We start from the raw sequence: 23,538 nt of genomic DNA, 5'->3' as shown, positions 1-23,538 counted from the left end.
TAGTTGCTTTTACCCCATGTGTTTTGATAATGTGTAGCTGTGCAATGGCTTGATTTCCATAATGGATTTTCTGTTAAGTCCATAAAGGCACAGTTAAAAATGTGCAGCAGTGTTACTTCCATGCATGTACAGAAACAAGTGCCGGAGTCCACGGAAGGGATGTGGCAGATACTGGCTTGTAAGTCACTGCGTGCCCAGCAGAGCCACCACCACCATTGCAGCCATCACTTGGACAGTTTGGGTGGTAGCAACATGGTGTGGGGACATTTTCTAGGGAGGAAGGGCTTCATCCTCCCAGAGGAGGAACCACGTCACTGGAAGCTGTCTTCTGGTGTCCCACCTCTGTAGGCATGAAGGATGTTGATGGTACAAATGCCAAGCAGAAGATTTTTCTGTCATGTGTTGAGTAATGCTCCTTGTTTGGTTTGCATTACAGATATTTATCGGTTCTCCCTGCCACAGTGGAGGGAGAATATAATGAAGAACTGCTGAGTCCAGATTTTTCTAACATATCATTAATCCCTTGCCATGAAAGTATGTGCAGAATGAGCTGGGCCTTAGTTGCAGATGAAAAGGTTTTCCATCAAACTTGGAAAAAGTAAGTTATCCACTCTGTGTTCATGGTCTAAATGATAATGTTCTTGTAGCTGGTCTTGGGGATGCAAGGTCTACCTGAATTAATTAGAAGGAAAAACGTAACTTGTCACACTAAAAATACATTTTTCTGCATACCATGGAAATATCTAAAGTTCATGTTGATGTAAAGTTTAATAAACCAAAACTTTTTATGCCATCAATATCCAATATTTCAGATTGTAGTGCTGAATTAGTGCTGGAGTGGAAATATTGTAAGGATATTAACATAATTGCATTTGCTGAAAACTATGTGCTTTTTTCTTTATGATATTAACAGAAATCGAGGAGGACAAGGACCTCCTATTATTTGTCTCAAATATTGTTATCTTAAAGTGCACATTAAAATTTACAGAAAGGACATACTTGCTTTTCAGAAATTCATAGAAAGAGAAATGTATCTAAATAAAAATAATTGGATTAATATATTTAGTCTGAAGACAATAGAGTCCTGCTTATGCAGAGCGCTTGAATTAAATTCCTGAGTTCACTCAGGTCAAGTTATGAGTTTAAATTTACATATCCTTGGAGCCAGGAGCTAAACTGCATGGAGCTGACATGATATACGTCTACTAACAGGGCCTGGGTTCACCCTCATGTGAGGGTTAAACTGCATCTGTGCTACCACATTCTCTTTATAAGCTTTCTAACAAGATATATATTTCTCAGCATGTGAAGTATTTAAAACAACCAAGTAGGTAGGTACTACCAAGAGGTAGTAAATGTGGCAGGAGAAAATGCAGATATTTTTTTTTAAGTGATTCTGGCATAAATTATTCATTCCATAACCCTGTTCATTGTGTACAAGCAGATGTTGCAACAGGATGCTGCCTCCAAAATATTACTAGCAATTGCCTGGTCAGGTATATAAACACAGGTATTATAAACACAGGTATTATAAACACAGGTATTATAAACACAGGGTGCCCCTAACTGAAGCCTTTCTTCTGAAGCAAGAAATGCATCAACAAGAGTTGCTAACATTTTAAAACCTCAGTGGATGATGGTACAGCATCAGAAGCACTGTGGCAAGGGGTGCTTTGTTTATGCCTACCATCTTCACAGATTATCGTTGCTGGCATTTTTTCCCATGGATGCTGGAAAGCTGCAGCTGCCCTTCGGCAGGATGGTGCTGTCCATACCTGAGCACTGGTGGCGTGGCATGGCACAGCTGTAGGAGCTGTGCCAAGTGGCTGCTCAGTGAGCAGTAAAAGTTACAGACCTTCCTGCTGCGCCTATCCCAATGGGCTGCGTGCGCTGAAATGCAAGATTCGCTCCATATAAGTTACAAAAGAGTTGAGAGCAATGGTGAGAGCATCTAGACACATCCAGACACAAAGCAGTGGTCGGCAGCCTGCATGGTGGCATGGGTGTGGGAACCCTCCTGGCAACCTTGCCAGGTGGTGATGCCACCTCTCCTGTCTATTCTCAACACCAAATTATTTTTTTTTCTTGTGTACCTTATCATTTGTTATTACCTTATAATGGCATGCTAGAAGGTTTGATTTGCTAATAGCTGAGGTGTATCTTGTTTCTTTACTTCTGCAAATACGCATTTTCTGGGCTAACAAATGTGTGCTTTTACAGAGGATGTCTTCAATGCTTCGTCAACCTGAACCACAGCAGTGACTTTCTTTCCTCCTCAGCACTGAGGCTGCACTACAAACTGATCGCACTTTATATACAGGGGGGAAAAGAGGAAACTGTAGCTGAAGTCAGGAATTGTTTGCTTATTCATTAGTTACAAAGAGCCAAACTGAGGTCATTTCTAGTTAGCTGGCCAACTTGCTACTGCTTGCTTCTCTTGAGCTGTCTCTGCAGAACCGCTGTCTGCATCACCCCTCTGGCTGTATCTTTTGGGAGGTGAGGCCAGCAGCCCAGGGAAGATGAAGATTAAATTGCAGGATTTTTTTTCCAGGAATACAGGAACGTTTTCTAAGAATACAGAAGTGTCTTCTACGGGGGAAGAAGCATGTCCATCTCTCAAAACTGGAGGAGTGTGATTCAAAAAGGGGTTTTCTGCAGGTCCATATCAAGAGGGAAATTAGATGGACCACCAGCTGCATTTAGCATTTTGTAAACAGGGCAGCTTTTGCAGAGGTATTTTGAAATGTGGGGGTAACTTCATTTTTTGCTGCTTGACAGTGATATGAAAATACCTGAGGAGCAGGTTTTAGGAATATTCCCTCCTCCACCACACCCCTTTTTATTTCTTATTTATTTTTAATTCTAAACCCGTCAGTTTTCTCTTCCCTGAGCCCTATATCTGGAAGATTTGGGGCATGCTTGTTGAGAACAGATATTAGTTTGTCCTAGTACAAAACCGTTTGTGAACGAGCCCTAAGGTTTTACTGTGACATCCCGCTTGCTGTTGCTGTTGTCATGTTAATAGCTTTTCAGTCACATGAGAGTTTTGTAGCCTCAGACAGGAACTAAATTTCTAATGGAGAAAATAAACTCAAAAAGAAAAAAAAAGTTTTGATTAAAAACGGTTGTTCTGATTTATACCTTTGCCAGCTTCTATAATAAAGGTTGACATGATTAGCTGTCAGAAATATAGGTGATTTTCCCTTACTCAGAATCAAGTTCCTTTCAAATCTGCAGGGGGTGTATCATTAACTTCAATAAAAATAGATTAGTGGAGCTTTGTGACAATTCCTCAAGACTGCATGCTTATAAATAAAGAATTCAGCACCAGTTTAAGGCAATATTTTATTATCTCCTGCAAGTCATTAGGAACACAGAAATACCTCCAGACATATGGTTTGATCATTCATTGTTTAATGTTCTGATAACGTGCAAATGCTAAATGTTAGCATGATTAACTGATTTGGTGCTTACGGATTACAGCAAGTCTTTCCCAGTTCTTCTCAAAGCCAATTGAAATTCCGTTGTTCTGTTTAATGGGGCTTGGTTTGGACTCCAGGGTCCTTGAGTGGAGCATCAATGGCCCAATAAGGCAAAATATGTGCTAATCTGTCATTTCTCATATTTCAAGAAGAGCAGCTGCTTGTTAGATAGATGGGTATGACATGCCCAGTGTCACATGCTTGTACACACAGATAAATGCCTTCGGTGAGGTTGTTCTAAGTTGGATTTTACACCGAGCGAAGTATCTTTTGTATAATTTATGTCTTGCTTGTAAGTAGCAACTGAGATTGTTTCAGCTTTTTTTTTTTTTTTCATATAACCCCCCCAGAATTTGATTTAAAAGTGATTGTTGTACTATATGATGGTATAGTTTTACTTGCAGCATTTTGTAACAGATCTTGGCAACGCCCTTTTGTTGCCATAACTGGGTTTGCATAGTTTGGCAAACAGTCATGCAAATGTAAATGTGGGAAAGAAAACTGAAGTCTGGATCCGCAGGCTACAAAAAGCGAGTCAGTGCAGGTCTGCTTGCTCAAGAGGCTGGCACTCAAATGACAGTTTGGTTCCAGTCTTTATGTGGCAGTGTTAAGAACTTGTATTAACCCCGTGTGCTGCTAACTGGTGTAATTTAATTTACAGTTTTAGCCCAGTAGCCACTTGGCTGCTGACCTGCACAGCGTTCTTTGGGCTTCAGCGCAAATAAAATGGTTACAGATGAGTAAGCAAGAAGGAGGTGCCTTTTCATGGGAGCCTTCGTGGATCCTTGTATGAGTTCTGGGGAGTGAATTTTACAGTGAGTGTTGCGTCATGAAAGGGAGCAGAGGTCTGGGTTGACAGTGGAGTTACTACTGCAAGTGGGTGAGAGTAGGGTGGGATTGGTGTCCCATGGGACTGCAGGCTGCAGGGCTCCCGGTGACCTGCCTGTGATCCAGACTCTGCCGCTGGCAGAGGGAAGGTCCAGGTGATCTGCTGGGCATGCGTGGGTCTGGTCTGAGGAGCTCGTGCCACGGGCTGGCGGTGTTTTGCAGTAGTTATATTTTGAAAAAGCCAAAACTCCTCTTCAGGAAAGGGAGAGCAAGGGAGAGGTGCTGCACCTTGTAGCAGTGATTAGTGAAAGATGTACACAAATAAAACAGCAGTGGGGAAGATGGCATTTACACATCAGCTTGGCCAAGGGGATTTTAATCACTTATGGTGCATCCCATAAGCAGCAGGGCTCTAAAATGCCCGTGGCTGGGCACTTCGGTATGAAGAGGATAAAGAAAGAAGGAAGGAAGGAAGGAAAGTGAAGATAACACCTATAATGTCTGAGTCACTGTGGTGTCTAAAGTGCCTGGTGTATTTGTACTGTTTGCTAGATGTTTTCTGTCTTATCTGGCATTATACCAGTATTTCTCAATGACATTAGCCACAGCACGTTGGGACTTAATGGTAAAAACAGGATTTCTGTTCATTTAGTATCATTCCCCACTCCTGGATTCTGGAGTACTGTAATGATTTATCCATTAAGTTGCTGAAACAATAATCTGTGTGTGTTGCATTGCATTTGTGTTCCTAATTAATTTATGCTGGTGATTTCAGCTGAATGCTGAGTGACAGGTCGGGCTGTTCAGAGCTGCCTGTTCTTACCTCCTTCATAAATACATGAGGAAAAGCCAACTTCTGAAGGGGATAGTTGCAAGGCAATGTTAGAACAGAGGATTGCCCACCCTGGCAACAACAGTGGCAACCAAATGTGGTATTAAGCAGATGCTTGGACTACTTTTGCTTCCTCTGTGCAGGATTCCCATTGTAGCATCCCCAAAGGCGAGGGGGTGGGAGACGGAGTGCTTTGTTTACAAGAGTTGCTAAAAGCCAATAAAATGAAGAGTATGTCTCTGCTGCAGGGGCACTTTCAGAAAGGTCTCTTTCCCCTAGGCTTGTTTTGTGGCTATGTAGTCTTCAGCAGGAGCAGGGCAATGAAGTGCCTTGGTCCATCCTGGTCTATGCTCAGCTTGGTCCTGCTGCCTGGAAAGGGGCAGGGGTGGGTCCAGCCTCTGCATGTGGCTGCTCTTGTGGTCCAGCCTTGCTGGTATGGTGGCAGCAGCAAGGTTTAGCTGTGGGAGCAGAGGAGGAAAGGATCTTCCAAAAAGTGACTTGACCAGCTTCAAGTCCATATGCTGGTCAGTGTTTCACCTGCATCGTTGGTCGGAGGGTTGGGTGGAAATCCAGGAGCTCCTTTGCCACTCTTCTGGAAGCATGCCAGATCTCACTCAGCCTCTCCCCAGGCACTCAGGAAGAGTGAAAGATGACTGACCACAAAAAAAGCGATGTCTATTCGAGAAGTTTAAAAACTTGAGGGCTGCCCAGTAATTAGAAAAAATGCCTGGATTCATATATATTACAGGCTATCTGTCCTCTAAATCTTTTCCTGAAGGAGGGTTATAATGCTGATGTTCTTTGATGGGTCATCCAGGTGGGAATCCAGGCATTTAAGTTTCTAGAGCATGTTGTGCATGGCCTTGACATTTGAATATGCCATAAAAGTACAGGCTAGCATTTTTAGATGTGTTTTATTCCGGTTAACAGTACTGGCAGATTTCACTTACGCTATACACAACTCTGATTCCCATCCCAGTTTTTGAAAGAACAAATGGCTGGTGATGTTCAGAGGCACACATTATGTGTAAGTTAAGTGTAGTTTAGGGCTGGGCTTACACCCATGTACAATACCACTCAGTGGGACAAATGTGGTCAGGCACAGGCACTAATGATACCTCTGTTGAACTGGGCAGAGCACACGGCACAGTGTTTATGCCAGCTGTGGGAAGACTGAAGATAATTTCATGTTGGTAGGTTTTATACCAGGACAGGTCACCTGCCAATATTTGTTAAAAATATCTGATCTGGGTAGGAGAGTTTATAGTGGATTGGTACTCATCACCATGCTACGGCAGCATGTTTAATCCTACCTTAGAAGCTGTGAAGCAGGCTGTGCATAGACTGTCTCCCTGAACTGCGATTTCAAGGAGATTGTAGCTTGGTGAAGGTCAGAGAGCAGGGCCGGGAATGGCCTATACATTTTGTTATTGTTTGTTTGGGAAGAAGAGAGCTTATAAGAAAACACACAAGCAGCAAACAAAGGAAGCCTTTCCTGTGCCAGATGTCTTGCTCCTAAATACATCAGTGATGAGATGCTCTTTAACTGGCATCCGTCTTCTGCCTTAGGGGGGAAAAACAGTCTCTGTTGTTCCTTAGTGGTGTCTGTTTTACAAATCCTTTGGTTTTATACCCTCAGTTATAGATTGATTGGACTGATTATTCTGTATTTGGGCAGGTGCCTTTGAGCATACAATCTCAGCATACATTAATGATTGACCTGAGGATAAAGCAGCCTCCTCCCCCCTGAGCAGAGGATGTTGCTCTGAACCCTGAAGTGCAGTGTTCTCCTCCAGCTCCTGTTTGGAGGGTGATGGTAGCATAGCACAGTGCCCGCAGTAACAGTCATCTCATCCCTCCCTTTGGGTAGGTATTCGGCATGGTTGGCCTAAAGACATTCTTAAAGATTTTATTGAAAATATGCATTTCTGTTGTACTTTACCCATGTGCGAATAACATATTAATGAAGGTCTCCATAGCTGAAAGGAATTCAGTGAGAAATCCTATGGCTGATCTCACCACAAGGAAATCTTCATTTATCTTCATTTGTCTTTCTTGCCTTTTCCCTCTTACTTCCAGTTTCTAATTGCTGTTCCATGGTTCCTGGTACTGTTGGTCAAAGCTGAGAACTGGTTTCATTTTTGTTTTAAAAATCTTTTCACATCTGTAGGCTGAAAGTCAGGACATGGAAAGTCTAGAATTTAAAGGAACTTCGGGGCACTTTGAGTGTGTTCTTTGTGGAAATCATATTTAATTTCAAATTCTAGGTACAGAATCATTCAAGATAATTTAAATCTGGATAATTTAAAAGCTGCTTTACTGTAACGATTCCAGGAAGAGAAGGCAGTGGGTTATGAGGCCCATTCTGGGAACCACCGAGCATCTGAAGCCATTCTCATTCATTTCAGCAGAAGTTCAGATGTATTGCCCTAACCATCTTTTTGAAGGTGCTCAACTAAGTCTTACTCCCGTGTCACATAATATATTTCATGTCATACTGGTCAGTATATCATCGTGTCTGGCTGTATTACTGTCTTGAATCCATTTACTGGAATTCCTATGCTTTCTTTTCAAGCATTTACTGCTAACCACTAATAAATCTGGAACATATTGGGACTTAGTGGGATGTTGGGCTTTCCAGGATGAAATCTCATTGTTTCCCATTACAGGCAGTGGCTGGCAGTTGCCTTCCCCTCCCTCCCACCCTCAGTCATCTGAAGTCCTCTTCTACTGCACCAGCTTTTTCTACCCAGGCTGTCCCTGCTTATTGCTGCCTTTGTCCCCCCATTCTGTGGATGTCTCTTCCCAGGGTGGTCCTGATGGAAAACATGCCTGCAGTTGCTCATATGTGGGGGGCAGAAGGCTCCTCTGGTACTGACTTCTGCAAATCCCATCTGAACTGCTTCATCTGCAACGACTGCAAGAAGTTTTAAGTAAATTCAAATGGCTCAGAAAAGCAGCCAGGGGCCCAGTCTGAAAGGTAAAACTTGAAATGAATTAAGAGTACGTGCACAACATCACATCTTTTACTTAATTCTTGTTTTCACCCAGGGGTTTTTGTTGTTTTGTTTTCTTCATTTTAAGCATTTAGAATGGGAAGTGTCTTTTCGTATTTCTGTTAACTGCCCAGTGTATTTCGAAGCTCTTACATAAACAGGAGTCAAAAATGTCTCTCAAATCTCTGGTTGTCACAAGTGCCAGCATTAAATAGCAGGTTTCATCAGCTGCAGTCTGGCTGACTGTATCTTCCAGGGCTTTAAGTTTAGTGTCATGTGGGAATGAAAGATGACAGAAAGCTTCGCTTTTCTCCCGATTGCCCCTGCTCACAGGTCGCAGCGTGGCAGACCTGTAACCCCCCTGCAGCGATGAGGTGGTACCCGGGGAGAGGCAGGGAGCAGGGCATGTGGGAGATGCTGCAGGGAGGTGGACTCCCATGGCTGAGCTCCCAGCTGCTGAGCATGGTTTTGTCTTGAGTTGTGTTTTGTTGTTTCTGGGGGGTTTTTTTGGTTTTTGATGGTGGTTTTTTTTTTTTTTTTGTTAATAAAAACTTCCTCTGTGGTGTTTTTTTTCCCTGAAGTTGAGGGAACCCAAATTGTTTTTCCATGTGTGGTTTCAGATGAAAATGCTTTTCTTCTTTTTCTTTCTGTCAAAAGAACTAGTGGAAAGATTTTGGAGTGTTATTCAAAGACCTTTTTTTCCCCACTCCCTAGATTTACTCTTTACTTTGGACTGATGCCTCATTTTTCATTATCAGATCAGAGCTACCAAAAAAGGTGTCTGCTAGACAAGCAAAGTTACTTTTTAAAAATTAGCCTGGTACTCTTTTCCAACATCAGGATTGATAACTGTATGTTATTGACATTACCATGCTCTAAAAATGATAGTAAAATAAAGATGCTTTGGGCTGGCACTTTTTTGCTGTCCTGAATGAATTCTGTTATGGGCAGTGTTCAGAATAACTTGGCATCCTTGCAGCTCTGTATTACTTAGAAAGCAACAAAGTAAATTTTGGAAGTTACTTCTTTCTATTACTGGAATATCTAGTACACAGAATTAGTGTTTACTTTTTGTTAGGCACAACATCTGGGGATTTCAGTTTCTTCTGCAAAATGATCAAATTAGGGTGGTGATGGTTATTCTGAAAGTAGTACATCAGGGTTTTTTGGAGCTGTGCGGCAGTAGTATTTTCAAATGAGTTCTTCATAACTTTTGAGTGTTTATGGAAGTCCCAGGTTAAAGGCCATTTCCTTCTAGGGCTTATGTTTTCCTCATCTATTCCTATCATTATTATAAACATGTAATTTACCGTAAAGGAATGAATTAAGGGAAAAAATAAGCATATAATTGTCATACGAGTTCTGATACTGTCCTTATTCTTCTACATTTGCCCTATTTTCCACACAAATAAAAGTGACCTGTACCTTACCTCTAACCTGATGTTAATGTTTATATTTATTTGTATGCTATTTGATGTGCTATGGAACTTCATGACTTGCTATTTTTATAGCAGTTAAAGTAAATGGAAGTAGAAATGGGAATGCCTGTTAGAGGAAGCACAAATGACATGCCAAAACCCACTGCAGATTAGTACTGACTTTAGTCCTCTGTTTTTAAATGCTTGTGTATGCTGTGATAGTAATTCTTTATCTGAACATGATTATTTATATGCAGACACACTTCATATGCGACCCCTATTTAGATTGTTTTTAGGATCCCTGTGAATGGTTCTTCTTCACATTCTTTCATGAAGGGTGTGTGCCCACAGAGGCTTTAAAAATCACTTTTAAGGGAGAACATTTCAGAGAAATACCACACCCTCTTGCTCCAAAAAAGCCTTGTGCTGTTTTTCTTTTGGCTGTGTTTCCTTTTGCTTTCTATTTCCTTCCTGAGATACACATGCTACCTGAAAGTTGCCATGGAGTATTTGCCATGGTGGTACTGGCATAAGAGCCTGTGTGGTGGGGCTGATACCAGATGACAGTTCATGAATCTATATCCCTCTTGAACCAGTGGTGAGCTATGCATAGGATCATCCTTAAAGTTAAACCTAAAAAGATCTTTAGATCCAAACAAAGGTGGTTGTGCCAGTTTATCCAAGTCAAATTGAAGCAGCACTTCAACCATTGCAGTCTTCATGTATGAACAAGTGCACTTTTTCTCTGGCTGTTCATGTGCTTTCATTTCTGCAGAGCCCACAAGCAGCATTTTTGCTTGTGGTGGCTTCCTGAGCAGGTATAGCTGCAGAAAAGTAGAACTTGATGTGCTCCTTATTTTAGTCCCTGCCAAGGAGAGCAGGCTGTGGAGGGGCTGTCTGGGGTCAGCTTTCCTGGGACGAGCACTTTGGAGAAGACTAGGTGAAATAAAAAAAGGGAGTAGGGGGCACGCAAAGATACGATCTCCTGCTAACTTGCTCTGGTCTTCATTTCCAATCTCCTTCACCATTTATCTTTAAGTCTTTTCAGCTGGCATCTGACTGAGCATTTGGTTTCAGAAATTGTCTGCTAGTTGATATGAGGCTTGTTTCTGACACCAAGCAGCCACTGTCACCATGTTATCTGGCACAGCCATCTCCGAAGTGGTGTATGTGTGCAGGATAATGCATTGGAATGTGGGAAGAAAATATTAAGACTTCAGTAGTACATGCACATAATTTATAAATAAATAAATGTACATATATTGGGGGTGTGTGCTCAAAATTTTTTTACTGGTAGAGGTACGCAATCAAAATAGTTTGGAGACCACAGCTGTAGCAGATGGAAAATCAGCTTTATTTTTTACCCCTAATTTGCCACCTGATTATAGCTTTGCTAAATTCAGCCCTCCACAAATACAGCCCCCTCCCACATTTTAGCCACTGTGTAATGAAATGAATCCCCCGGGTAATTTGGCTGAATACCACCCCTTCTCCAACAGAAGACACAAATAAAAGGCTCTGGCTGAGAGGGAAGCATGCTTGCCAGTCTGCCTCTCCAGCACAGTTAATTAAAATGCATCCACGTGATGGATGCATTCCTTTTGATTTGAATGGGAGCTGGTTGGTTTCCCGGTGCAGGCAAAACAGTTGTTTTCTTCTCCTAAAGTGAAATGCCCAGTGTCTGATGCTCAATTTACCGAGGACGCTTAAGGGAAGGAAAGGGGAAGGGACACAGCCAGGCAGCAGGGTGACTGAAGCGGGGCAGGGGAGCAAGCGCAGTGCCAAAATCTGCGGGGCTGGTGGGGCACAGCAAACGCAGAGGTGAGGTGACTCAGGGGGCATCCCTACTGGCCCGCCCCGCTGTGCCTCCGGGCCCGGATTCCTTCTGTCCACCACTCCTTTTCTCTTGGAGTGGTGCTTCCCTGCCCTCTCTGAAAATGAAAAAGCAGCAGCCTGCCAAGGTGCTTTGGAAGATGGCCTCTGGTGGGGCAGAGCAGTGGGATCTTGCTCCCAGTGGCAGCTGGATGAGCCTTGGGTGAACCCGCGATTTCACCCCATTTGGGGTTAGAAATATGGGCTCATGCTCATGGCCATCACATGGGCACCCAAGTGGGCAGCCACAGAGGGCAAGCAATTTGCTCCTCTTTGCACTGCCTGGTGTAAAAACTTCGGCAAAGGAGCAGGGAAGAAGAGTGGAACAGATGGACAGATGGACATCCCCTGTGTAGTTGTGTCCCCAGCCAGCGCTATCAGAGCCAGCTGTTAAATGCCAGAGCCCCGGCTGGCAGGAAGGCTGCAAATCCAGCTGAGGTGGGACTGCACCGCTAATGAGTGCTTTGCTTGCAAGCTTTAGAGCCCTGAAGTCCTTCCCTTTTGCTCAGGTTAATCTATTCTGGTTTTTTTTTCCTTTCTTTTTAACTAAGCAGCCTTTCTGCTAGGGCTTATGTCTAGGCTCCAGGTGGTCTGAGGTGAGGGTGCAAGCCCAGAGCAGGATTTGGTCCCCAGCACTGCACCACCTCCTGCTCCTGGACCTTTGATAAATGGTGTTACCTCTGTCCCAGCTCCATGGCTGCCAGCTGAGCTTGACAGCAAATAATTTAAGGACCATAAGATGCTCAAACACTACAGTCAGATCTGTACACAGTAGAGGGAAGCAGACAGTGGAGGACTGATATGTAAAAGGTTAGTCATCTGGGGAGCAGGTCCGTGCCTTGATATCCCCTTCTTCCTACCTAAAATAAGCAAAATCAGGTGAAACTGCAGCGTGTTTAGTATTTCACAGGAGGAATTGCAAACAAACAAAAAAGCACTGATGGTAAATTAATTCAATATAATTTATTATTCAGTACTAAGCAGTAGGGTGATTGAACTTGAACTTGATTTATAATGAAAGTAGTTCTGCTTCCCCTTAACAATTGCTTTTGTTACAGCCAGCAGGATGGAGTAGTACCTTGGGTTATCCTGCAGATATGAGTGCCCTGCTTTGCTGTAAAGTGTGCCCATTTTTCAAGGGGAAAAAGAAGAGTGAAATAATGGTGCCAGCTTGGAAAGTTATTGCATAGCTACTCTTACATAAAGAAGAATTATTTGCAAGAGCTTTAAAATATGTGCAGTATGTGTTCTGACTTTCTACAAACTGGTGCTCTTAGGAGTTGCTGATATTAATTATGCCAGAGCTTTATGCTTCTAAGGTCAAACACAAGACTTTAATGTGAGTGATTACAGATAAATTGGTAATTTTTTTTTTTTAATCTTCTGAAAGGTATCCTTTTGCTCCTTACCTGCTTAAACATGCAGCACACACTTCTGCCTCTCTGCTACTTCACTTAATGCTGCACCTTCTCCCTGCGCTACTATAAAAGCACAGTAAGTGCCTGAATAAGCCAGTGGGTGAGAGGAGAGTGCTGAGGAAGGAGAGGTGAGGAAGGACTGGCAATCTGCCTCGGTGATGGAAGGGGAGCTGGATGAGATGCCTGGGTGACTTCTGCAAGTGCATGACCCCAGTGCTGTTGACCTGCAGGGGTGGAGGAGTTCTTGAGGGTCACTGCACTGACATGCAAGACAGACATGTGGACTAGAAAGGGTTGTCCTGTGAATAGACATACTTCAGGCTATTATGGCTTAGAAGTCTTTGCACTCTTCATTTTCTGTGACTCCCAAAATAGGGTGGGAAAAGGGCAGAAGAGAAAAGCAGTGTGGTAGGTGAGGTGGGATGTTGAGTGGTGAGCACAGAAGTCGGTGCTACACATAGGTGGTAATAATTTCTGTTGCTTGTGTAGTATGCAAATATGCCAACCAGTATGTAATAAAAAACTTCAAGGCAGCTTCATGTTGAAACAAAGATTTATTCAAACTGGGGACCCAGCTGATAATGTGAATGAAGTCCAATAATCAAAACAGTTATTCTTAGGTAGGATATTTGAATTGGAGAGCCTGCAGTCTCTTTCTGAGTCTTTAAAGTACTTTTCAGTCTTGTGAGAGGTTATATTGAGAACACTTGAAATTTTGAAGAGTGACTCACTGTATTTTCCCCTCCAAACAATTAAGCCATTTCAGTGAGCTCATTTTCACTAGTCTGATATGTAGCAACTTGTTTTTCCCTCTGCTGCTGCCTAAATTTATTCCTTTAGTAGTGTTGTTAAATGTGAACCTTTTAATGACTTTTTTTTTTTTGTTAATGCTGCGGTCAATCAGTAACCCTGGGGGTTCATCACTGCATGGAGGATTGCCACAGGTAACATAATTCTGTTAATCTGGACATTGAGCAAATAGCTCTAGAAAGAAGTTCAGTTTTGCAGCGAGTAGGTTTTTCTGAGTTTTCCCTCAGACTGGGGCAGCCATTTATGCCCCAGCTTTCTCTTCTCTGTGGTCCTGCCCTGACTGGGTGGGCAAGTCCAGGCAGGCATTATCTTGGCTGATCATTCATCCAGAGAACCTGAGGTGGCTCTGAGCTTCGAAGACGAAGTAAATGTCCCCTGATACAGTGGGTGCATGGACTTTCTTTACAAGCTGAGCCACTGCTGTCGTCTTGCAAAGGCTGGGGAGTAGGGCAAGCCCTTGCAGTGGCCTGGTGAGACACTGGCAAGCAAAAGTTACTTGATATCAGTGGGAGGAGAGGGGGAAAGGCATAATTCATATCCTCACTCCTGATGGGTGAGACAGTGGGGCGCAAAAGGGAGGGAGGTGAGACAGGAGGGAGGCAGAGGCTCAGAGGGAGTCAGGGCAGCCAGCTGGCCCTGGATCCATGGCAGCACGTGTCAGAGGGAGACCTCTGGTCCGCTGCCAGCAAGTTTGGGAGAAAAGCAGGAGGAAAGCAGCTACTGATGGTGTCAGAGTGCTAGTCAGAGTCTGACTGCTGAGTGCTTTTCAAAGGGCTGGCGCCTGTAAGAATGAAGGGTTGGGCCTTATCTCATTTCCCCTTTAATGTAACCCCAGGGATGGGGGAGATGATTAATGAAACCCTGGCAGTGAATGGAGCCAAAACCAGGCTGAAATGTTTAAATAATTTCTCACAGGAGATTTGTCTTTTGGTCCTTTTGTACCATTCCACAGGCCTAACCTTCCAGTTTGCACGTTGTTTATTTTCTCCTGGCTGTCACTGTTCCTGTTTAATCCTTAAAGATAATGGTATGCAGTAATAATGGTGAGGAAGAATGCTTTTCTTAACATTCACATCAAGCATAGTGTGATACCATTTCTGTAATATTTTGGCTTAATACTATGCGCGTGGTGCCAGCAGTAGTACTGAATGGTTCACAGACTGCTGTAATGCTCATAAGGCATGCTTTTTCAGAGCTCACATAAGAGGCCTCAGAAGACGTGCAGAAGAGGGAACATTGTATTTATATTTGAAAATGGTGGCAAAAATAGGCTGCTAGAGAATTAAAGCTCAGTCAGCCTAACTTTCATCCCTAGCAAGGCATGAATGCAACTAGCAGTCAATATACAAGCACTTACAGAGCAGTACAGCATTAAAAAAGCTGTGTGGATTTCTAAGAACAGATAGTTTCAAAGCAGCCAATTTTCCAACTCTGACAGATGAGCATGCCATGTAAACAGAAGGGAGGGAATAAATGAGGTCTATCTGCTGATGCCCTCTTGCACAAAATTTTATAAGCAAACAAGAGGCTCTAAAATTAGAGCCATGGTGATTAACTTCTTTGGAACACAAGCCTTGCAGCTTCTCTTTCTCCAAGTATTGGCCCATCCACTCTTGTCACTGGTTTGTTGCTGTCCTACCTTCCTTTATCATCCTCTTGCGAGATGTATTAGTTCGGACTCAATGCTAGTTTTCACTGCTGCTGGCCTTGTTCAAGAAAAGCATATAGCAGTTTGGAAGTCATAGTCTAGGTCAAATTGCCAGAAGGAGGGTGTGCAGCTGCTTGAAAAGAAGCATTTGGGTAGGAATTCTTCACAGAGCCACTAACAGGATGGACACGGACCCACCCACCCCACCCCTGGACCTTCTTGACAGCACCATGCAGGAGTTCCTCTTTTCCCACTTGCATTGAATAACTTGATCAGTGATATGGATGCTGGAGCTGAAAGTTAGCTTAGGAAGTTTGTGGGTGTCCTTGACTTGGAGGAACCTTGAGGGGCATAGGAGTTGAATTGAAAATTATTGTGGCAGGCGGGAGAGAGGGTCCACGATGAAGAAGTTGAAATTTCACAAAGTGCTAAGAGTTGTACGCATGAAGGAGAATTCAAATGGATGTGGGCTGGGCCATCTGGAGGATGTATTGAAAAGATTTAGCATGTCTTGTTACGTGCTTGCACAGAGCTTATTTTGGAAATGTTGTTTGTAAAATATAAAGAGGGGTTGACCTAGTTTTTTGTTTGTTTTTTTTTAAGAGACTGTGTATTCATTACTGGAAAAGCCTAAGAGCCGTTGTCCTGCCAGAGGAGGATAACAGAGAGGCCTTGTTAAATCAACAATGTACTTGAAGATTGGAAAGAGTGCAGCAGCCACTAGCTGGTGCGTGCTGCTTTACTGAAACGTAACAGGGTTGTGTCCATGGATGGCAAATCTATTTCAGTTGTTAATATGTCTGTAGTCTCTGTAAGTGAAATAGGAGGAATATGATAGCCCTACCCAGGAATTAAGATCACTTTTTTCTCCAAAACAGCATTTCCTCCTTCTGTGCTCTTACGCCAGAAAGGGCATGGCTACAGAGAGGTAGGTAGGGGAAACAAGAGATCGCCAGAATAGGACCTGTGCCCTGACATATTCTTGATGATTGTGTGTCAGTTTGGGATGAGAAGTGCCTGCGGCTGTGCTGTCTGCATGCAGCACGGTATGCGCATCTCCCCACATATTAGGGTGCAGGCTGCGTGGAACCATCCAGCCATGCTGGGCAATATTTAGCCCTTCTGTTTGTCTTCCCCCATCATGGGAACTGCAGAGGAGGCGGCTGGGGAGAACGGCAGGGGTGATGTCTTCCCTTTCTGGCCATGAGGATCCTGGAGTTGGGATCTGGTCATTGTGGCTTTGGACTCTGCAGATGAGATTATAACAGTAACCAGGACCATGGGCAGACTCAAAATAGATGAACATTAATGTCTTTGGGATTCAAAAAGTAACCAGCATGTAATGTTTATTGTTTTGGAGCAGATTCCATTGTTTAACTGCTAAACAAGAGGAATGCCATTTCGCTTCTCCCAGCAGTACGCTGGCAGAAAGGTCAAGCCCTTCTGCTGTTACTCCTAAGCACATTAGAGGAGAGGAAGCTTTTGACGGCTCCCAGCATCAAATACTTCCCCTGATCAGCTGCTGCGACTCCAGTCCCACAGTGCAGTAGGTGTGCCATCAGCCTGTACCTGGTACTCGAGTCCCTGTGGTCTGCTCCTGCTCTGCTCAGATGGCAGATGCCACCAGGCTCAGGAGAGGACACTCGGCAAGGAGAGCGGGTCTAGCAGTGGAGCTGGTGTCCCCCATGACTTGGCGAGGGGCCCTCAGCCAAGCAGCGCAGTTCATCCCAGGGTATCGCTCCAGGCCTGGCCCGGGTGTAGCGATAGCACAATTTCAAAAGTTGTGTTTAAATATTGGAGTGTGTTCAAGAGGACAGAAATGGCTGTCAGTCCTCTTGCCAGTTGAGAGCAGGAGACATTTTTAATGGTGCCGTTTCTTAGAATTATAAAACGGTTTGGCTTGGAAGGGACCTTCAAAAGTCATCTGGTCCGACCCCTCGGCACAGAGCAGGGACGCCTGCCCCTGCTCAGGTTGCTCAGAGCCCCGTCCAGCCTGGCCTTGAATGTTTGCAGGGACGGGGCATCTACCACCTCTGCGGGCAGCCTGTGCCAGTGTCTCAGCACCCACATCGTGCAGAAGTTCCTCCTCATTTGAACGGCTGCCATTTTGACTTCTTGCCTGAGCCTGAGTCAGGCAGGTTGGGAGGTCCGGCTTTGATTTCAGCGGATTTTCCGCTAGCCTTCCGTCACCCGTTCTTAGCGGCTTGGCGTGGCCGCTTGGATGACGCTGAAAGGACGGACTGCAGGGGAAACCCCGGGGGCTTTCTGTCCGGGGGGGTCACCCCTCTCCTTCTCTCGAACGGCTGCGTCGGTACGGCTTGGTGATTTGTGGGGAGCGGGCGGGCCCGGCGGGCCGTGAGGCGGCGGCTGCGGCTGAGGGACGGCGGCTCCGCCTGCCGGTGGGAGCGCGGCGGGACGGCGGCCTAAGCCGGCTCCCCGGCGTGGGTCCGGGGCACGGCCCCCGGGGCAGCCCGCGGCTGCAGGCGGGGCCTCCCCCTGCGGGGCCGCATCTCCCGCCGGCGGGCGGCGGTGGCTGCGGGCGGGGCCGCTGCAGGAGCTGTTCAGGAGCGTTCGGCGTGAGGGGCAGGGGGCCGTGGCTCCGCACCGCCCCTGAGCCGGGCGTTTTACCCGGCTGGGTCTTCGCAGGGGGACGCGCGCAGTTCGCGTGCGGGTGCCTTCTGAAATGTACGAGGGCCGCCTGATAATAGCCAGTGCTTTACTGATCGCGGCTCATTGGGAGAGATGATTGCAGACCTGGACAAGGCTGGGATCTAAGCGTCCTGAAAAGACGACAAACAAAGTTTTCGCAAAGTTCCCCTCTCTTCCAGTGCACCCGTGCCCATGGCCTGCTCCCCCCCACTCCCACGCCCCCCCCTGCTCCCCAGCCCGCAGGGTGTCTGCCAGTCCCGTGGCCCTCATCCCCGCGCAGGGCACCCGCGCTGAGGGAACATGGCACTTCTGCTGAAATGGAGAGATCAGAGTCGCAGGAAGGTCAGGGTTGGAAGGCACCTCTGCAGATCACCCAGTCCAAGCCCCTGCTACAGCAGGGTCACCCACAGCAGGTTGCACAGAGTCACGTCCAGGCGGGTTTTGAATGTCCCCAGAGAAGGAGACTGCACAGCCCCTCTGGGCAGCCTGTCCCAGGGCTCCGTCACCCTCAAGGTGTTTTTCCTCCCTGTGTTGCAGTTTGTGTCCGTTGCCCCTTGTCCTGTCACTGGACACCACTGAAAAGCGCCTGTCCCCATCCTCCTGACACTCGCCCTTAAGATATTTGTACGCATTAGTAAGATCCCCTCTCAGTCTTCTCTTCTGCACACTAAGCAGCCCCAGGTCTCTCAGCCTTTTCTCACGAGGGAGATGCTCTGGTCCCCTCATCATCCCTGTAGCCCTCCACTGGACCCTCCCCAGTAGTTCCCTGTCCCTCTGGAACTGGGGAGCCCAGCACCGGACCCAGCACTCCAGGTGCGGCCTCACCAGGGCAGAGCAGAGGGGGAGGATCACCTCCCTCGACCTGCTGGCCACGCTGCTCCTCATGCACCCCAGGGTGCCACTGGCCTTGGCCATGGGGACACACTGCTGGCTCCCGGGCAGCTTGGGGTCCACCAGAACTCCCTGGTCCTTGTCTGTAGAGCTGCCTTCCAGCAGGTCAGCCCTCAGCCTGTACTGGTGCATGGGGTTGTTCCCAGGTGCAGGACCTTACACTTTTGCCTTTGTTGAACTTCAGTGAAGGTTCCTCTCTGCCCAACAAGAGTTGGCCGTTCAGGTCTCACTGAATGGCAGCGCAGCCACTCCTCCCGGTTCGGTATCATCCACAAACTTGCTGAGGGCACACTCTGTCCCTTCACCCAGGTCACTGATGAATAAGTTGAACAGGACTGGGCCCAGTACTGACCGCTGGGGAACAGCACTAACTGCAGGCCTCTAGCTGGACTCTGTGGTGCTGGTCACAACTGCCTGAGCTCTGCCATTCAACCTGTTCTTAATCCACCGTCCGCTCATCTAACACACACTTCCAGAGTTTACATATGATGCTTCTTGCAAGTTGCTCCCTTATGCTGGGTATGGGGCTCACGGGTCCTTTGCTCTGTACTAGTTGCATTCACTAACCTACCCCCAAACCCGAGTCTTACGCTGGTTTGGTGGGCTGTGTAGGCCAGGAGAGGGCTCTCATGAGGCGCAGGAGATGGCCTAAAGCCCATGCAACATGTTCCTTGGGGCTGGGGTGGAGTGAGAGGGGGAGGGAGTGTGGTGGTGGAGGAAGGAGTAGCATCAGAAGGAGAGAAAAGGAAGTAGACTTTGCCCTTTCAGTGATGGTGAGCTTCTAGATCAGCTCAGACATCTCATGTATACACCCTCAGTGAACTGGAACAGCTAAGGCGTGTGTACGTATTTCCTTCTGCTTATTTTGCTCCAGGAATGGTGATCTCACAGGGTGGCAAGGCAGACAGCTGCAGGGTGTGACTGTCTGGCTTCTCCTCCAGCTCCTGGCAATGCGGGCACCTCAAAGATCTTCTTGTGGAGGGTTACACAAGCTGCCTGAAGCAGAGAGGACGCAGACCTGGCCAGGAGCTGCAAAGTGTTAAGCAGCCTGGAGCAGACCTGGGGATCTGTCTCCACCCATGTGCTGCTGTTCTGGTTCATGGTGGCCTGCTAGAGGAGCAAAGAAGAATACTGTGGGGAATGTGGGTCTGAAGGAATGGTTCCTTCCCACAGTCAACCTTTGCTTGACACCACTGATCTAATTTCATGCCTAGCCCAGGTCCAGTTCATTCTCTTCTACCTCAGGAGCTTCATCATCACTGTAAAGCCACAGCTGCTGATCCCATCTTCTGCTGGTGCTGGAAGCCCTGGTGCCAGAATCAAGCTGATAGGCTTGCTTTGTTCACAGGTTTTCTTTTAGCACAGCCCTTTTAGAAAGCGAATTGGTGATACAGTAGGGCCAACTACTGCAAAGTGAACAAAATTAGAAAACATAGTTTAGCCAAGCCAAACTGGTTAATAAATGGCTCAGACGTGCTTTAAAAAGTGTTAATTGAAGAGTTAATGCTTGTTTTCCTAGTTACCTTTTAACAGATGCTTATTGGCATTCTTTGTGAAGTCTTGCAGCTTTTACAGTTATCATGAATCAGCAAACTGTCCTTGTCTTCCTATAAAAGTGAAACTGCTGGCATATGAGTAATATATGAAATAACATGCATTGCAATAGCAAGCAAGGCCTTTCTTTGATTCTGTATGGAAGTGGTTTATTGTGATTTTCTTCATCTTTGAGAACAAACTGCTGTTACATTGACATTTGCTACCTTATTTTGAGAGACAAAGCTGTAGTGCATTCTTTCTCCTAGGTTAGCAACTATCCAATGATAAGTTTAATGCAACCTTGCTGCTGCTTTTGTACTTGAAGGGCCTTTGCAGGAGAGAAGTTGTTCAAATGAGGAAGTGCTATGCGATAGTATGGGAAACAGCAGCTTGGAAAGATAACTTACATGGTTAATTTGCCCACAGAAAAGGGTTAGCAGTAATGTTAAGTGGCCTGGAGACAGAAAGAAGGAGCAAGAAGCAGTATGTAGAGAGGTGTGGTGGATAGGGGAAAGTAAAAAGAGACTCATTAAATGAGGCCCCTCATAGCATTATTTGGTGAAAGCAGGTAAGAAAGATTAATGAGATGCATGTGCATTATCTGCCAAAAATCTCATAAGAAGGCAAGGTATTGTGCACCAGACTTCACCAAGATGCATTGAATTTTGCAGATGAACACATAACAGTGCACTAAGTACAGTTTAAAATATCTGAATAGAGAAGATCTCTGTATTGCTTTTAGGGTCACTGTTGAATGCCAGCACAAATGTTATGTCTGAAGGCAGCACATCAGTTTCTCCATTAAATGCTGCTATAGTTCTGGGGCTGGCTCTACTTGGTTTCACAGCTTGGGAGCATGGAGGGCAACCAGTCATGTTTTCGCATGATGTATTTGCTTTTTAAATTATGTTTGTCCATAAACAGACAAATTAATAAATAACCTTCTGAGTGACCAAGAAAAAAAAATACCTATTTTCTTGAATTCTTTTGTAAATTTTATAAACATACTTTGTAACCATTAGTGTCAATGAGTGGTAAAATAGTGTTACGAGGGTTAGATATTTGCAATTAAAACTGTTAAACCTGTAAAAACTTTTTGGCTTGCTCTGTCCAAGCCAATATGTACATGGAAGAAAGCTGCCTTTAAATGGATTGCACAATATATAAAAACTATACTTTTATTTTTCTGTAACAGTAGCAAGCCAAAAGGCAGGTTATTACGAGCATGCAGTAGAAAATGCTGGTGGGTAGATTTGCTCTTGTAAGTGGCCTGGAGCCATACTGCTGTACGAACAGAGCTGGGGACAAGTTCTGCCTGCAGGCATGTCCTGCATGTCCCCTGTGGAGGTCATGTTGAGGCCTTGTTTCTCTGTCCCCGTCACTGGCAGTGAGCGAGGTTTTAAGCTCCACTTGATACAGCTCTGTGCAGCGAGTGGCAGGGGAACATTGTCGATCTGGAGGATATTGCTGCTTTGAGCTGCAAAGGATTGCCTGGGGCCTTTGAGGCGTGCAGGGGATCCAGATTGCTTTAGGAAAACTGACTTTGAGCCTCTGTCCGCAAGAGAGAGACACAGCTCAACTCTTGCTTGGTTGTGCAGGTCGATCACCCTAACCTTCTCTAGGAGGTGGTGGTGATTTTCTGTTCCCAGTTAGTCCTTGCCTTGTGCTGAGGTTGTCAGAGATGGCAGTGGTCTTCCAGGAGATGGAGAGTGAAACTGGCTGTCTTTGTCTCAGAAAAGGACTGGAGGGTTTTTCCTCCTTTCTCAACAGGTGGGAAGGTGGGGAGAGAGGGTCTTCCTTCTCCCCTTGGCATTGACAGAAATGCTTGTGGTGGCATAAGGTGGCCCTGTGCAGTAGGGACCTGGGACCCTGTCATGCTTGTTGGGATGTCTGGGGTTAGGCACACAGGGTTGTTGCCTGTTCCTTTTCTCTTTGTCCCTAGAATAACAGTGTAAAAAACCAGAAGTTAATGTATACCTCCAGAGGGACTGAAGTTGTCACAGTCATCTTTAGTCGCTGGAATATCAGGAAATGTATAGGATGAAAACACCTCAGTGATCCCAAGAAGTGGTTCCACAGCTGTTGGCTGTTCCCTCTCCATGTTTTGTACTTTTGTCATTAAAAAAATTGCGACGGTATAACTAAAGCTGAACCCTTTCTTGTGGGATAGAGGATTTGCTTCTTTCTTTCTCCTTGGTGGTTTTGAGATGGAGAATTGTCGTGACAGAATTTGAGGAGCTGAACTGTGAGCTTTGATGGACTTTCCCTGTTCTTTACAGCATTAAATTTTTACAGGGGAAAGAAGGAAGTGGTTTGCCAAGTCACTTTTTTTTTTTTTTTAATTTTATCACAACTACCAGTCATAACCACAAAAATAACATGTGAACAGTGAGGAGTATTCAGTGTAAAGCTATATATGGGAAAGGCTGTTCATTGTGAACCTGCTGCCAGCGAGGCTACACGGTGCTGGTAAGTGTCCACCCAGTCACTCGGGCTGAGGTCTGTCTGTCACGTCTGCCTCAGTGCATGTTGTTCTGCTTTCCAAGCTGGCAGCTTGGCAACTAATTCTACTTTTAGTCTTTTAGTCTTTTAGTCATTCTTGGGGAAGTTCTAACAAACAGGAGCCACACATGGGAATGGTGATAAATAGAGTTAGGAAGAGGATGGATAATAGTTTTGCTTGCTAGGTTTTATTACTACTAAAAGCGAGCGGCACTGGTAACAGAGCTTTGAGAAAAGTCCTTCATCGTTCTTGAAATGTGTAAAGGAGTCCTGGTATTCCCCAGTAGTTTTTTATCCATTGCCATTCTGGAGTGTTTTTAGGGACACTATTTTGTCCCCACCCAGAACAGAAGATTCATGGTCGGTTTGAAGATGACTCATTGCTGATGGGGTTTTTTGAGCAATGGGATAATTGGCGGTGTCTGAGGAAGAGGGCACTGCGACAAAAGTAATTGAACCTGAAAGTGTAATTCCAGTGGAAGGAATAGTTTTGTCCCACCTCTTACAGGAATTTTATCACTTTTGATACGATTTGAGGGAGTCTTGTGTTCAGAAGTTGGTCACTCTTCCAGTGAAGCAAACCTTCTACGGTAGGGCAGCTGTGCTTTTTTGATTTAAGGTTTTTGCTCTAATTTAAGAATCTTAAATGTGTTTTT

General features: G+C 45.4%; 1 protein-coding gene across 3 annotated transcripts in view; it reads left to right on the top strand.

Annotated features, from left to right (window-relative positions):
- LIMS1 (LIM zinc finger domain containing 1) overlaps positions 1-23,538 on the top strand; it is a 76,491-nt gene that overhangs the window by 9,600 nt on the left and 43,353 nt on the right. The window contains exon 1 of one of the 3 annotated variants that reach the window (XM_080377461.1): positions 22,206-22,849. The exons of 1 other annotated variant lie outside the window; for it this stretch is intronic. In XM_080377461.1, coding sequence (XP_080233587.1) covers positions 22,797-22,849 — 53 coding nt within the window. In that variant the 5' untranslated portion in view covers positions 22,206-22,796. Of the gene's footprint in view, positions 1-22,205; positions 22,850-22,903; positions 23,473-23,538 lie in introns of those variants that run through there. One more of the 3 variants, XM_080377463.1, reaches the window with a different exon arrangement.

Source organism: Falco punctatus (genome assembly GCF_963210335.1).
Source record: "Falco punctatus genome assembly, chromosome: 2".
NCBI lineage: Eukaryota > Metazoa > Chordata > Aves > Falconiformes > Falconidae > Falco > Falco punctatus.
The sequence above is the reverse complement of the archived record's forward strand: the minus strand, read 5'-3'. Positions and strand labels throughout refer to the sequence as shown.